The 16,585-nt window shown below is 37.5% G+C and overlaps 1 protein-coding gene and 1 long non-coding RNA gene across 2 annotated transcripts in view; one reads left to right on the top strand and one right to left on the bottom strand.

Moving 5' to 3' along the window:
• The window catches only part of SYCP2L (synaptonemal complex protein 2 like), a 67,942-nt gene that overhangs the window by 26,834 nt on the left and 24,523 nt on the right, over positions 1-16,585 (bottom strand). Inside the window, exons 15-18 of the mRNA XM_059937764.1 lie at positions 9,807-9,949; positions 8,124-8,217; positions 7,491-7,645; positions 1,703-1,715 (exon numbers count right to left, since the gene is read on the bottom strand). Coding sequence (XP_059793747.1) covers positions 1,703-1,715; positions 7,491-7,645; positions 8,124-8,217; positions 9,807-9,949 — 405 coding nt within the window. The remainder of the gene's footprint in view (positions 1-1,702; positions 1,716-7,490; positions 7,646-8,123; positions 8,218-9,806; positions 9,950-16,585) is intronic.
• On the top strand, positions 193-1,426 carry LOC132375395 (uncharacterized). Its single transcript, XR_009505996.1, has 3 exons — positions 193-297; positions 578-669; positions 1,230-1,426. It is a non-coding gene; the product is annotated as an uncharacterized LOC132375395 (long non-coding RNA).

Here is a 16,585-nt window from a genome sequence, read left to right as displayed (position 1 = left end):
CCCTTCACACGTCCTTTGATTGTGAGCCCAACTCATGGGAAGTACCCCATTCTGAGACAAACTTTTTATCTTGCAATCCATTTCCATACATCTTCTGCCTGCCAACAACTGCTATTTAACACAAAACAAACCTTTGTTGAGCCCTTCTCTGTCAGGCATACAAAGAAGAGGCTGGCAGGGTAACATGAGCAAGTAAGCAGTGAGTTGACAATGCTACAGAGCAGTGTTTCCTGCCTGGCTCTGCCTTAGAATCAACTGGGTGCTAAAAAGGCAAGCTTTTCTTGATGATTAGTGATGGTGAGCATCTTCTCATATACTTATTGGCCATTTGTATATCTTCTTTGGAGAAATGTCTATTCAAGTCCTTTCCCCATTTTATTTAATCAGGTGGTTTTTTTTTTTTTTTGCTATTGAATTGTAGGAGTTCCTTATATATTATACTTTGGATATTTACCCCTTATCAGATACATAGTTTGCTATTATCAAAAAACCAAAAGACAAGTCTTTCTATTTGCTACCATATAGAAAGAAACTTGATTTTTTTACGTTAATCTTATATCCTTCAATTTTGTTAAAGGGGAGTTGTTTAATGGGAACTGAGTTTCAGAAAGATGAAGATGAAAAAGCTCAGGAGATGGATGATGGTGATGGCTGTACAACAACGTGAAGGTACTTAATGCCACTGAATGGTACACTTGAAAATGGTTAAGATGGTAAATTTTACATTATGCCTATTTTATCACAATTTTTTAAAAGTTAGTCTTACACTGGTAGTTTGTGTGTGTATAGTCTTGATTGGGATACAGTCTTGATTGGGATATAGTCTTGATTGGGATAATCATATAGCTAGTTAAAAATCCCACTAGGGGATTATAGATAGACAGGGAACTTCAGGGAGCTTTGGGAGACCACTGTAAGTTAATGATCACTCAAGAAAGCAATCGGAAAATCATGAAACAAAGCAGGCTTGCTTAACAACGAAACTAACAACAAAAATATACATCAAGTCAATGATGTCTGTGTCCTGCTGGTTGAGGTCAGTAAGTTAATGATCCCTAGGACATGGTCCTCTGCACATACTAAAAACAAAAATATAAGGGAAAGGTGACATTCCAAAGTAGAAGACCCTCATTATACTGAAACCTGAGATGACTTACCATATTTTAGCATACATTGTCATCCTTCTGCTGATTTGAATAGCACCATGACCATCCTGGTTTGACCACTAGGGACAAGAAAACTTCCCTGCCCGACATGGAGGAGGAGGTGATGAGGGAAGCTTGATGTCTACTCAAGAATGAGGAAGAAAGTGGGTTTCTCCCCCCTCCCCACTTTTCCTTTGTTTATAAAAATGTAACCCATTAAGTGCTAGGGGCAGAGCCCTCTTGCTTGTACCTCTTGTACCCCTCACAAGCCTCCTATACTAATAAACTCTTTCTTTACCTGTCACTCTGCCTCTTGCTGAATTCTTTCTGTGCTGAGACAGAAGAACCTATGCTCTACTGAGTCCCGAAATGCGTTTTGCGGTTTCAGTCTGAATTTATAAGCAGTTGCAGGTGCTGTTTTATTCCAACATGAAAGAGCTAAAAAGCTCTGAGCAGTACCCAAGACTTCTTTGCAATAATGGCATCTGAACGTCCCTTTTAATTGAAGTACTCTTTTGCAGAACAAAAAAACAGAGACCCAGAGATGAACAGATTACTCCAGTCAGGAATCTTTAACTCAGAGTCTGTGGTGTTACTGCTAGATGCTCTAGGGGAATTATGTACCCTCCGTAAGTCCAAGACCTACCCTTCTGCTCTATGTGGAAATATTCCGTAGGACCAAGCACGCAGCCCTTTCCCAAAGCCGAATCTGGACTTCTAGGAGTAACAGCAACAATGTTCCACGCCTCTCAGAACGAGAAAAAGGATTCTCAGATTCCAGTGGGACTGAAGAATTCTCTCACGGCTGAATGGAGGATCAGACAGGCACAGAGAGTGGCAGCAGGTTGCTGAGAAGGCACGGCCCTGGCAGGGTTGCCTTACAGCAGCACACTTCCAAACCACGCTGGAAGCCCCTGCCAGTGCCCCACTCCTTCTGGGGCAGACGTGAGAGGAAGAGGTGAAGTCGGAAGAAACCTGGATTGCTCCAAGGATCTTAAAGAATGAGACTCTGGATGCCTGGACAAAAAAGTGTGATGGGAAGGAAGTGTAGGGGTAGGGCAGGTTTCTACCCTCTTCTAGTTGAAAGAGATCCTTGAACAATGAATGGCTAGCCATAGCGATGGTATAAAAACACTACATTTTATTTCCTGGCTCATGGCCTGACAGAAATGTAGGCTCTATTCCTGGCTTAGAACTCCCATTTTTTAAGGTCAAGAAAGAACAAATTTCACAGTGTGACAGAGTGCTTTAAACCAGCATCATGAAAGGAGAAATAGCACTGTTCATATATAAATTGTAAACCCTTAAAGCCCAAAACCAATATAGGCTGACACAGAAAAACAATAGGAAAGATATCTAGTAACTCAAAGAAGAAGAATGGTATTGGGGAGGTGGAGCCACAATAACATATAAAAATTAATGAAGTAAATAAAGGAAATTATAACACACTGAGGACCCTTTGGGGGATTGTGCGGTTCTGGCAGAGGAATGAAGAAATAGCCCACATCAGTATTGGATCTGTTCATTCATTCATCAGTCCATCCATCAATGAAATTGTATTACTGAACCTATTGACAAGAATGTCTAGCAACTAGAACCCTCAAAGATTGGGACTTCCCTGGCAGTCCAGTGGTTAAGACTCTGCACTTCCAATGCAGGGGGGTGTGGGTTCGATCCCTCGTTGGGGAACTAAGATCCCACATGCTGCATGTTGCAGCCAAAAAGAAAAAAAAAATCAAATAGAACCCTCAAAGACTGCTGGTGGGAATGTAAAATGCTGCAAAGACTGTGGAAAACATTTTGGCACTTTTTAAAAAAGTTAAACATATACCAATTATGATCCAGCTATCCCATTTCCTATATATTTACCCAAGAGAAAAGAAAACACATCTCCATACAAAGACTTACACATGAATCCTGAGGGCTTTACTTGTAACAACAAAAAACTGGAAACTCAAACGTCCATCGCAGGAGAATGGATAAACAAAATGTGGTATATCCATACAATGGATCCACTATTCTCCATACTACTCAATAATATAAAAGAATGAACTGTTGATACACGATGAATCTCAAAATAATTACACTGAATGAAAGAAGCTAGAAAAAAAGTACTTACTGTTTGGTTCCATTTAAATAAGATTTTTAAAACTACAAACTCATCTATAGTGACAGAAAGCAGATCAGTAATTGCCAAGGGGTGGGAATGCAGAAAGACAGGAGGGAGGGATTTCAAAGGGTCAGGAAGAAATTCTTGGAGATGACAGATATGGTCCTTATCTTGATTGTGGTGATGGTTCTTGGGTGTAGACATATGTCAAAAACTGTATGTCATAGATGCAAAAATCTTCAACAAAATACTAGCAAACAGAATCCAACAGCACATTAAAAGGATCATACACCATGATCAAATGGGGTTTATCCCAGGAATGCAAGGATTCTCCAAAATACGCAAATCAATCAATGTGATAAGCCATATTAACAAATTAAGGAGAGAAACCATATGATCATCTCAATAGATGCAAAAAAAGCTTTTGACAAAATCCAACACCCATTTAGTAGGCATAGAGGGAACTTACCTTAAGATAATAAAGGCCATATATGAAAAACCCACAGCCAACATTGTTCTCAATGGTGAAAAACTGAAACCATTTCCTCTAAGATCAGGAACAAGACAAGGCTGTCCACTCTCACCACTATTATTCACAGTTTTGGAAGTTTTAGCCACAGCAATCAGAGAAGGAAAAGAAATGAAAGGAATCCAAATCAGAAAAGAGGAAGTAAAGCTGTCACTGTTTGCAGATGACATGATACTATACATAGAGAATCCTAAAGATGCCACCAGAAAACTACTAGAGCTAATCAATGAATCTGGTAAAGTAGCAGGATACAAAATTAATGCACAGAAATCTCTTGCATTCCTATGCACTAATGATGAAAAATCTGAAAGAGAAATTAAGGAAACACTCCCATTTACCATTGCAACAAAAAGAATAAAATACCTAGGAACAGACCTACCTAAGGAAACAAAAGACCTGTATGCAGAAAACTATAAGACACTGATGAAAGAAATCAAAGATGATACAAACAGATGGAGAGCTATACCATGTTCTTGGATTGGAAGAATCAACACTGTGAAAATGACTATACTACCCAAAGCAATCTACAGATTCAATGCAATCCCTATCAAACTACCAATGGCATTTTTCACAGAACTAGAACAAAAAATTTCACAACTTGTATGGAAACACAAAAGACCCTGAATAGCCAAAACAATCTTGAGAAAGAAAAATGGAGCTGGAGGAATAAGGCTCCCTGACTTCAGACTATACTACAAAGCTACAGTAATCAAGACAGTATGGTACTGTCACAAGAACAGAAATATAAATCAATGGAACAAGACAGAAAGCCCAGAGATAAACCCACGTACGTATGGGCACCTTATTTTTAATAAAGGAGGCAAGAGTATACAATGGAGAAAAGACAGCCTCTTCAATAAGTGGTGCTGGGAAAACTGGACAGCTACATGCAAAAGAATGAAATTAGAACACTTCCTAACACCATACACAAAAATAAACTCAAAATGGATTAAAGACCTAAATATAAGGCCAGACACTATAAAACTCTTAGAGGAAAACATAGGCAGAACACTCTTTGACATAAATCACAGCAAGATCCGTTTTGACCCATCTCCTAGAGAAATGGAAATAAAACCAAAAATAAACAAATGGGACCTAATGAAACTTAAAAGCTTTTGCACAGCAAAAGAAACCATAAACAAGATGAGAAGACAACCCTTAGAATGGGAGAAAATATTTGCAAATGAAGCAACTGACAAAGGATTAATCTCCAAAATTTACAAGCAGCTCATGCAGCTCAATATCAAAAAAACAAACAACCCAATCCAAAAATGGGCAGAAGACCTAAACAGACATTTCTCCAAAGAAGATATACAGATTGCCAACAAACACATGATGCTCAACATCACTAATCATTAGAGAAATGCAAATCGAAACTTCAATGAGGTATCACCTCACACTGGTCAGAATGGCCATCATCAAAAAATCTACAAACAATAAATGCTGGAGAGGGTGTGGAGAAAAGGGAACCCTCTTGCACTGTGGGTGGGGATGTAAATTGATACAGCCACTACGGAGAACAGTATGGAGGTTCCTTAAAAAACTAAAAATAGAACTACCATACAACCCAGCAATCCCACTACTGGGCATATACCCCGAGAAAACCATAATTCAAAAAGAGACATGTACCACAATGTTCACTGCAGCACTATTTACAAAAGCCAGGACCTGGAAGCAACCTAAGTGTCCATCAACAGATGAATGGATAAAGAAGATGTGGCACATATATACAATGGAATATTACTCAGCCATAAAAAGAAATGAAATTGAGTTATTTGTACTGAGGTGGATGGACCTAGAGTCTGTCATACAGAGTGAAGTAAGTCAGAAAGAGAAAAACAAATACTGTATGCTAACACATATATATGGAATCTGATGAACCTAGGGGCAGGACAGGAATAAAGATGCAGACGTAGAGAATGGACCTGAGGACACGGGGAGGGGGAAGGGTAAGCTGGGATGAAGTGAGAGAGTGGCATGGACATATATACACTACCAAATGTAAAATAGATAGCTAGTGGGAAGCAGCCGCACAGCACAGGGAGACCAGCTCGGTGCTTTGTGACCACCTAGAGGGGTGGGATAGGGAGGGTGGGAGGGAGACACAAGAGGGAGGAGATATGGGGATATATGTATACATACAGCTGATTCACCTTGTTATACAGCAGAAACTAACACACCATTGTAAAGCAAATATACTCCAATAAAGATGTTAGGAAAAAAACGGTGTGTCAAAAATTTGATGTTAAAGTATACATCAAATTGTACACTTCAAATATGTACGCTTTATTTTATTTCAGTTATATCTCAATAAAGCTGTAAAAAAAAATCACATGTATGACCCATTCTTCAGAGGCCTACATGGAAAGTGGCAATAAAATAATGCCAAGTAATACATGTTTTCTGGCGAGGGGTATTCAGTGTTCTGCTACAGAAAACTACATCACCAAAGAAAACATTGGGACTATAATGGTAGAGACGCATAGATCAAGAGAACTTTCCAGCCCTGCTCAAATCATTCTGCAGAAAACTGCACACAATGCTCTCTCCTTGTGTGGAGCACAGCCAGATGCAAAAAAGGGGGAAAAACCTAGACAGTCGAATTGTAATTAATGAGTCACATTAACAACAATCTACATGGTTTATGAGTTTTGAAAATCACCTACCTAGATGTATCATTTAATTTAGGAACCTGCATTTTTGCTGATGGTTCTTGTAAATCTAAAGAATGCTCGAGTTTTGAAGTAACTTCCAAGCATGAAAATGAAAAACAAAAATTATTAAGCATCTCAAGTAAACATTTAAATATACCATTCAAGTCTTAGGACAGAAAAAAAATCTAACCTTTTTGTGTATCATCCAGTTTCGATTTTTCAGGTGAATTATCAGCTGTATTTGTTTGCTGCAGGAAAAACATATATACCTAAGTTTAATTATGTTGTCTATGAAATTTTTTACAATTCCAAAGAAAAGCATTTAAATAGTAGGATATCAGGCTCTTTGTTCATTAGATTTAGCTCCAAATGACTGTTGGCTGTTCCGTAAATATCAATATCCACCCTCAGAAGATTTGCCACCATCAAAGACAATCACAGAGTGTCTCAGAGTTACTAAGGGAAACATGAAAGGAAGACTTACAAAAATGTCTTCCACAGCATCATAATTGTGGAGATATGTACAAGTTCCCAAAAAGACAATCTATCTGGAGGAATAATCTTTGGTGTATTTGTTTTTAAAAAAATCATAACACTACCACATTTCTGTATAACATGTCCATGTAATCAAACATAAGAAAATGGACTGAACACCAATATATGCCAAGCAGTGTGTTAGGTGCTTTATGTATATTATGCTTTTAATCCTAAGAGGGCCACACTGTAAACCAGCTATTACCTTTGTTTTATAGATGAGAAGCCTCAGGCTCAATGACGTTAAGTAATTTTCCCAAGTTCCCACAATCAGTAAGTGTAAACCAGGTCTGATTCCAAACATTAGGCTGCTTTCCCCACACTCAGTCTCCAGATCCCAAATGAGGGAATGAGGCAAAGCCAGCCAAAGTGACACATTCCGCGGGAGAGCCAAGATGAGTGAAAGTCGAGAAAAAATAAACACGGCAGACAAAAGTAATTGAAAGGAGGGGATAGTGGGAAAACAGAGATGGTTGACCAGGAGAAAATGGACAACAAGCCGGAGAATCAGTTTCCACCTGCCAGCATCCCGGTGGATACAGTTCAGAATCTTGTCCCCAGTTCCCTGTACTCACAGCAGGCTCAGACTGGTTATCTAAGGGGAGAGTTGTTAGGCAATGGTTATCTTCAGCACTGGTTAACTCTGTCAGCTCGGTAGATTCCTTTGCTTGGTCTATACACATTAAGAAAAGAGCAATGAAGAATGGTAACAATAACCGTACACGATGCTGCATACACCCTCCAAATGCTCTTCATGAGATTCATACTGCTAGTACATCACCATCTTTTGGTAAGAGCTGGTAATTAGGACCTGCTATGGACAACTTGGAAAACTGCTCTTGGGTCTAACTCATAAGAGATATGTAACCTGTGCAGGGCCAGCTTTGTGGGTAGACAGGGCCCTACACACTTGCCTCCTGCCACCCCATCATAATTTCTCTTTTGTCATTTCCATTTGACCCCAAGACAGACTGTATCAGGTGGAGAAAATAATTCAAGGTTTAATCAGCAACTTTTCTTTCTCCAAAGGTATAGTAACACATTAATTATTCCTATATGACCACAGGTTTTCAGTGACCTCTTTCAAGTAATATTTTATCATTGCTTCTCTACGGAATCCAGGTAAGAAATTTTGTTATTTCCCAACATACCTGTCTCTCTTTCGTGGCTGCTAGGAATCTCAGTGTCTTCTTTCTCAAATTCACCAAAAAGGTCTGAGGAGATTTTCGTCTGGTCAGGCCTCACCTGAAATGCAAACCAAAAATCACATGATTTTCAAAAGCAGTAATTCTTTTAAAAATTTATTATTAACAGACCTAAAGAGACATAGACAACAATACAATAATAGGAAGGGACTTTAATACCCCACTTACATCAATGGATACATCACTTAGATGGAAAATCAATATGGAAACATCAGCCTTAAATGACACATTAGATCCAATGGACTTGACATATACATAACATTCTACTGGAAAGCAACAGAATACACATTCTTCTCAAGCACATATGGAATCCAGGATAGATCATATATTAGGTCACAAAACAAGTCTTAATAAATTTAAGAAGACTGAAATCATATCAAGCATCTTTACCAACTACAGTGGTGTGAAACTAGAAATCAATTACAAGAAGAAAACTGGAAAATTCACGAATACATGGAGATTAAATAACACGCTTCTGAAAAACCAATGGGTCAATGAAGAAATCAAAAAAGAGATTAAAAAAAAACCTTTTGGCAAATGAAAATGGAAATGCAACATACCAAAACTTATGAGGTGCAGCAAAAGCAGTTCTAAGAGGGAAGTTCATAGTGATAAATGCCCACATCAGAAAAGAAAAGAAGGACTTCCCTGGTGGTCCAGTGGTTAAGACTCTGCGCTTCCAATACAGGGGGCACAAGTTCAATCCCTGGTTGGGGAACTAAGATCCTGCATGCTGTGCAGAGTGACCAAAACAATAATAATAATAAAGAAAAGAAAGAACTCAAATAAACAACATATCTTTACACCTCAAGGAACTAGAAAAAAAAATAAATGAACCCAAAGTTAGTAGAAGGAAGAAAATGAAAAACAGAATGGAAATAAACAAGGAAATAAACAAAAGACACTAAAAAAAACAAGAGAAAAGATCGATGAAACTAAGAGCTGGTTATTTGAAAATATAAACAAAACTGACAAACATTTAGCTGGATTCACATATATGTGCGCGTATCTATCTATCTATATTTAAAACAGCATATTATTCAGCCATAAAAAAGAAGAAAATCCTGCCATTTGCAACAACATGGGTGGACCTCGGGGGCATTATGAAAAGTGAAATAAGTCAGACAGAGACAGACAAATACCATATGATCTCACTTATATGTGGAATCTTAAAAACAACAACAAAAACAAGCTCATAGATACAGAGAGCAGATTGGTGGTTCCAGAGGAGGGGGTTGAGGGTAGGTGAAATGGGTGAAGGGGGTCAAAAGGTACAAAATTCCTGTTATAAAATGAATATGTCATGGGGATGTAAGGTACAACATGGTGACTATAGTTAATACTATATTGCATATTTGAAAGTTGCTAAGAGACTAAATTCTCTAAATTTTTTTTGTTCTCACACAAAAAAAACTTCTAACAATGGTGATAGTTGTCAACTAGTCTCATTGTGGTGATTTTTTCACAATATATACAAAAATGGAATCATTATCATTTACACCTGAAACTAATATGTTTTATGTCAATTATATCTCAATTTTAAAAACCCTAACATGGAAATGTAAGAGACATGAAAACATACTAAAACATATTTACTGATAAATAATCAAGAAGAATTAAACATGCCACCTGTTTCTCATCTCCTAAAGCTTTAATGGAAGCTTGGGCTATGTTGAATTGCAATTCAAAATGAATTTCTATTTTCATCACTTCTTTGTTTCTGATATTAATAGGCTTCTTCAGGTAAATTTTGAGCATCTTCATCTCAGTTTCTAGCAAAAATAAAGGATACCAATGTAGATCAACATACTGAAAGGTTATATTTTTAAATTTTATAATTTTAAATAACTGCACTGGGATATTTGTTCACTGCCCAGATTCTTCTGCAATGAGAAGTTGAAAAGAAATTATTTTAATAAAGTTACTCTGAAATTATTTTTATTAGATGCACATGTGTATTTTTACACACACACATACACACACACAATATGTTTAAGCAGTTAATCTAGCAGAGATAGAACTAACCTAGCAGCATAGCAAATGAGATATTTTGTCTTCTAAAATTCAATCCATTTTTTAAAGAACATGTGTGAATACAAAGCTATCATCTGTAACAGGTATTTTACTTCTCAATATATTAAGCACAACATTCATTCTCATTCTTTCTGTCTCTCAGATCCCACTCATTTCTAAAATTCAAAATAAAATCCACTGTTCTCAATATACAAACTGGAATAATCCACACTCATCTCAACAGACTCCACTTAAAGAAGAGAAATGGAAACATTCTCCAGAGAGGCCTAATTCTCAGACAACAGTCTCCTTGAGGGCCTCCTACCAGGACATCAGCCCTTTACTGACAAATAGTAATTGGGTTTAGAAGAGAAAATAGTTTAGACCACAATTCATAGCAAGCCCAAGAATAAGCCACAGTAAGTACAAGCTGTGTTGGAAGCAGCAGGGGTGAAAAGAGTAAAACCCATGAAAGAGCAGGCAAAGCTCAGGGTCACAAATTGATGAGAATGAAAAGAGGAACAAAGAGACACACCTGGGTCTAGATCTGTGGCCAGTGATACTTGAAATGTGGCTAGTACAACATGAATTGCATTATAAGCATAAAATACACACTAGTTTGTGAAGACACAGTACCAAAAAAGAGAAGGTAAAATATCTCATTAATTGTTCATATTGATTACATGTTAAACTGTTAATATTTTGGACATACTGAGTGAAATAAATATATATTATTAAAATTAGTCCACTTGAAAAACTTTTTAATGAGGCTACTAGAAAATTAATTAAATATATGGTTCAGATCCTATTTCCATACAACAGTGCTGGCCTCTAGTAAAGTTCAACAATCCCCCAAATGCTGATCTTACTGGATGTTCAGTCACTGCAGAGAAAGTCTCTAAATCCCTGCAGCAAATTCTAAACAAGGTCTGAAAATGTAAATAGCTAGTTGGGCTGTGGGGCTCGATGCAAACGTACAAGGGCAAGAAGAAGTAGCCCGAGGGCTGCCCTCAACAGGCTCCTAAAACACTGTCAACCCCTTAGCAGGAAGGGCTCGGCACGCAAAAGGCAAGTCTTGCTTGTAGTGTTTGCTACACAAGCCTCAGTTTCCTCGGCTATAAAACTAAAACATCACACCTACTTCCTCCAGCTACTATGAGGCACTTTATGAATTTTAAAGTCTCCCCAAAATGTGATATATTTATGAAGTGTAGAATATTACCTTTGGCAAGTTGGTTGCTGAAAACCACCTCAACAGCAAAGTTCAGGTTCAGAAACTTAAAATATGTAATGTTAGGGATACCACAGTCAGAAAATCCATGGAAGTCTTTATAAAATATTGACTTCAGAATAAACACCAATGATATTTTGCATATCTTAAGTGAATAGTAACAGGTAATGACTATATAAATTGTTACTTTTAATTTATGATTATATTTAATTTACATTTCTAGTAAGATGTTTATAACCCCCTTTCCTTTACTACAGATAGGAGACACCTCCAACTCAGCATATGCTATCTTTCCAATTTTGTGACTGTATAACTGCACATTTGTGATTCCTCCTATCTGTGACACCATAAGAAATATATATTTGATCTTGGCCTTGGTTCCTGACACAGAGCTCCTGAAACGCATTTTAAGTGATGGGGTGCTAGGAGGATCTTTTGTTCTAATATTTGGTCTTTGACCCTGGTTCCTGACACCAGAGCTTCTAAGGCCCTTGGAATGCCTGGGGTGATGAGTGTTTTATAAGTTAATGAGGTGACTGGGGTTAGAGGACTGAGGGTTGGAGGACTTAAGGATGGGGACTGGTCGAAAACTTGCACAAGCCTCTTAGATAGCCTCAACCACCAGAGGGCAGACAGCAGAAGCAAGAAGAACTACAATCCTGCAGCCTGTGGAACAAAAACCACATTCACAGAAAGATAGACAAGATGAAAAGGCAGAGGGCTATGTACCCCATGAAGGAACAAGATAAAACCCCAGAAAAACAACTAAATGAAGTGGAGATAGGCAACCTTCCAGAAAAAGAAGGCAGAATAATGATAGTGAGGATGATCCAGGACCTCAGAAAGAGAATGCAAGCAAAGATCGAGAAGATTCAAGAAATGTTTAACAAAGATCTAGAAGAATTAAAGAACAAATGAACAGAGATGAACAATACAATAACTGAAATGAAAAATACACTAGAAGGAATCAATAGCAGAATAACTGAGGCAGAAGAACGTATAAGTGACCTGGAAGACAGAATGGTAGAATTCACTGCTGTGGAACAGAATAAAGAAAAAGAATGAAAAGAAATGAAGACAGCCTAAGAGACCTCTGGGACAACATTAAATGCAACAACATTCGCATTATAGGGGTCCCAGAAGGAGACGAGAGAGAAAGGACACGAGAAAATATTTGAAGAGATTATAGTCAAAAACTTCCCTAACACGGGAAAGGAAATAGCCACCCAAGTCCAGCAAGCACAGCGAGTCCCATACAGGATAAACCCAAGGAGAAACACGCCGAGACACATAGTAATCAAAGTGGCAAAAATTAAAGACAAAGAAAAATTATTGAAAGCAGCAAGGGAAAAATGAAAAATAACATACAAGGGAACTCCCATAAGGTTAACAGCTGATTTCTCAGCAGAAACTCTACAAGCCAGAAGGGAGTGGCATGATATACTTAAAGTGATGAAAGGGAAGAACCTACAACCAAGATTACTCTACCTGGCAAGCATCTCATTCAGATTCGATGGAGAAATCAAAAGCTTTACAGACAAGCAAAAGCTAAGAGAATTCAGCACCACCAAACCAGCTCTACAACAAATGCTAAAGGAACTTCTCTAAGTGGGAAACACAAGAGAAGAAAAGGACCTACAAAAACAAACCCAAAACAATTAAGAAAATGGTAATAGGAACATACATATCGATAATTACTTAAATGTGAATGGATTAAATGCTCCAACCAAAAGACACAGGCTTGCTGAATGGATACAAAAACAAGACTCATATATATGCTGTCTACAAGAGACCCACTTCAGACCTAGGAACACATACAGACTGAAAGTGAGGGGATGGAAAAAGATATTCCATGCAAATGGAAATTAAAAGAAAGCTGGAGTAGCAATACTCATATCAGATAAAATAGACTTTAAAATAAAGAATGTTACAAGAGACAAGGAAGGACACTACATAATGATCAAGGGATCAATCCAAGAAGAAGATATAACAATAATAAATCTATATGCACCCAACATAGGAGCACCTCAATACATAAGGCAACTGCTAACAGCTATAAAAGAGGAAATCGACAGTAACACAGTAACAGTGGGGGACTTTAACACCTCACTTACACCAATGGACAGATCATCCAAACAGAAAATTAATAAGGAAACACAAGCTTTAAATGACATAATAGATCAGATAGATTTAATTGATATTTATAGGACATTCCATCCCAAAACAGCAGATTACACTTTCTTCTCAAGTGCACACGGAACATTCTCCAGGATAGATCACATCTTGGGTCACAAATCAAGCCTCAGTAAATTTAAGAAGACTGAAATCATATCAAGCATCTTTTCTGACCACAACGCTATGAGATTAGAAATCAATTACAGGGAAAAAAATGTAAAAAACACAAACACATGGAGGCTAAACAATACGTTACTAAGTAACCAAGAGATCACTGACAAACTCAAAGAGAAAATCAAAAAATACCTAGAGACAAATGACAATGAAAACCCGACAATCCAAAACCTATGGGATGTGGCAAAAGCAGTTCTAAGAGGGAAGTTTATAGCTATACAAGGCTACCTCAAAAAACAAGAAAAATCTCAAATAAACAATCTAACCTTACTAGAGAAAGAAGAACAAAAAAACCCAAAGTTAGCAGAAGGAAAGAAATCATAAAGATCAGAGCAGAAATAAATGAAATAGGGCTTCCCTGGTGGCACGGTGGTTGAGAGTCCGCCTGCCAATGCAGGGGACACGGGTTCAAGCCCTGGTCTGGGAGGATCCCACGTGCCACGGAGCGGCTGGGCCTGTGAGCCACAACTACTGAGCCTGCGTGTCTGGAGCCTGTGCTCCGCAACAGGAGGGGCCACGGCAGTGAGAGGCCCGCTCACCATGATTAGGAGTGGCCCCTGCTCACCACAACTGGAGAAAGCCCTCACAAAGAAACGAAGACCCACACAGCCAAAAAATAAATAAATTTTTTTTTTAAAAATAAATAAATAAATGAAATAGAAACAAAGAAAACAATAGCAAAGATCAATAAAACTAAAAGCTGGTTCTTTGAGAAGATAAACAAATTGAGAAACCTTTAGACAGACTCATCAAGAAAAAGAGGGAGAGGACTCAAATCAATAAACTTAGAAATGAAAAAGGAGAAGTAACAACTGACACTGCAGAAATACAAAGTATCCTAAGAGACTACTACAAGCAACTCTATGCCAATAAAATGGACAACCTGGAAGAAATGGACAAATTCTTAGAAAGGTATAAACTTCCAACACTGAACCAGGAAGAAATAAAAAATATGAACAGACCAATCACAAGTAATGAAATTGAAACTGTGATTAAAAATCTTCCAACAAACAAAAGCCCAGGACCGGATGGCTTCACAGGTGAATTCTATCAAACATTTAGAGAAGAACTAACACCCATCCTTCTCAAACGCTTCCAAAAATTTGCAGAGTAAGGAACACTCCCAAACTCATTCTATGAGGCCACCATCACCCTGATACCAAAACCAGACAAAGATACTACAAAAAAAGAAAATTACAGACCAATATCACTGACGAATATAGATGCAAAAATCCTCAACAAAATACTAGCACACAGAATCTAACAACACATTAAAAGGATCATACACCATAATCAAGTGAGATTTATCCCAGGGATGCAAGGATTCTTCAATATATACAAATCAATCAATGCGATACATGATATTAACAAATTGAAAAAGAAAAACCATATGATCATCTCAATAGATGCAGAAAAAGCTTTTGACAAAATTCAACACCCATTTATGATAAAAACTCTCCAGAAAGTGGGCATAGAGGGAACCTACCTCAACATAATAAAGGCCATATATGACAAACACACAGCAAACATCATTCTCAATGGTGAAAAACTGAAAGCATTTCCTCTAAGATCAGGAACAAGACAAGGATGTCCACTCTCACCACTATTATTCAACATAGTTTTGGAAGTCCTAGCCACAGCAATCAGAGAAGAAAAAGAAATAAAAGGAATCCAAATCGGAAAAGAAGAAGTAAAACTGTCACTGTTTGCAGATGACATGATACTATACATAGAGAATCCTAAAGATGCTACCAGAAAACTACTAGAGCTAATCAATGAATTTGGTAAAGTAGCAGGATACAAAATTAATGCACAGAAATCTCTTGCATTCCTATGCACTAATGATGAAAAATCTGAAGAGAAATTAAGGAAACACTCCCATTTACCATTGCAACAACAAGAATAAAATACCTAGGAATAAACCTACCTAGGGAGACCAAAGACCTGTATGCAGAAAACTATAAGACACTGATGAACGAAATTAAAGATGATACAAACAGATGGAGAGATATACCATGTTCTTGGATTGGAAGAATCAATATTGTGAAAATGACTATACTACCCAAAGCAATCTACAGATTCAATGCAATCCCTATCAAATTACCAATGGCATTTTTTTACGGAACTAGAACAGAAATATCTTAAAATTTGTATGGAGACAAAAAAGACCCCGAATAGCCAAAGCAGTCTTGAGGGAAAAAAAACTGAGCTGGAGGAATTAGACTCCCTGACTTCAGACTATACTACAAAGCTACAGTAATCAAGACAACATGGTACTGGCACAAAAACAGAAATACAGATCAATGGAACAAGATAGAAAGCCCAGAGATAAACCCACGCACCTATGGTCAACTAATCTATGACAAAGGAGGCAAGGATATACAATGGAGAAAAGACAGTCTCTTCAATAAGTGGTGCTGGGAAAACTGGACAGCTACATGTAAAAGAATGAAATTAGAACATTCCTTAACACCATACACAAAAATAAACTCAAAATGGATTAGAGACCTAAATGTAAGACCGGACACTATAAAACTCTTAGAGGAATACATAAGAACACTCTTTGACATAAATCACAGCAAGATCTTTCTTGATCCACATCCTAGAGTAATGGAAATAAAAACAAATATAAACAAATGGGACCTAATCAAACTTAAAAGCTTTTGCACAGCAAAGGAAACCACAAACAAGATGAAAAGACAACCCTCAGAATGGGAGAAAATATTTGCAAACAAATCAATGGACAAAGGATTAATCTCCAAAATATATAAACAGCTCATGCAACTCAATATTAAAAAAACAAACAACCCAATCC

This window comes from Balaenoptera ricei, chromosome 11 (assembly GCF_028023285.1).
Source record: "Balaenoptera ricei isolate mBalRic1 chromosome 11, mBalRic1.hap2, whole genome shotgun sequence".
Lineage (NCBI taxonomy): Eukaryota > Metazoa > Chordata > Mammalia > Artiodactyla > Balaenopteridae > Balaenoptera > Balaenoptera ricei.
Note: the sequence above shows the minus strand (reverse complement) of the source record. Positions and strands in the feature narration are given on the sequence as shown.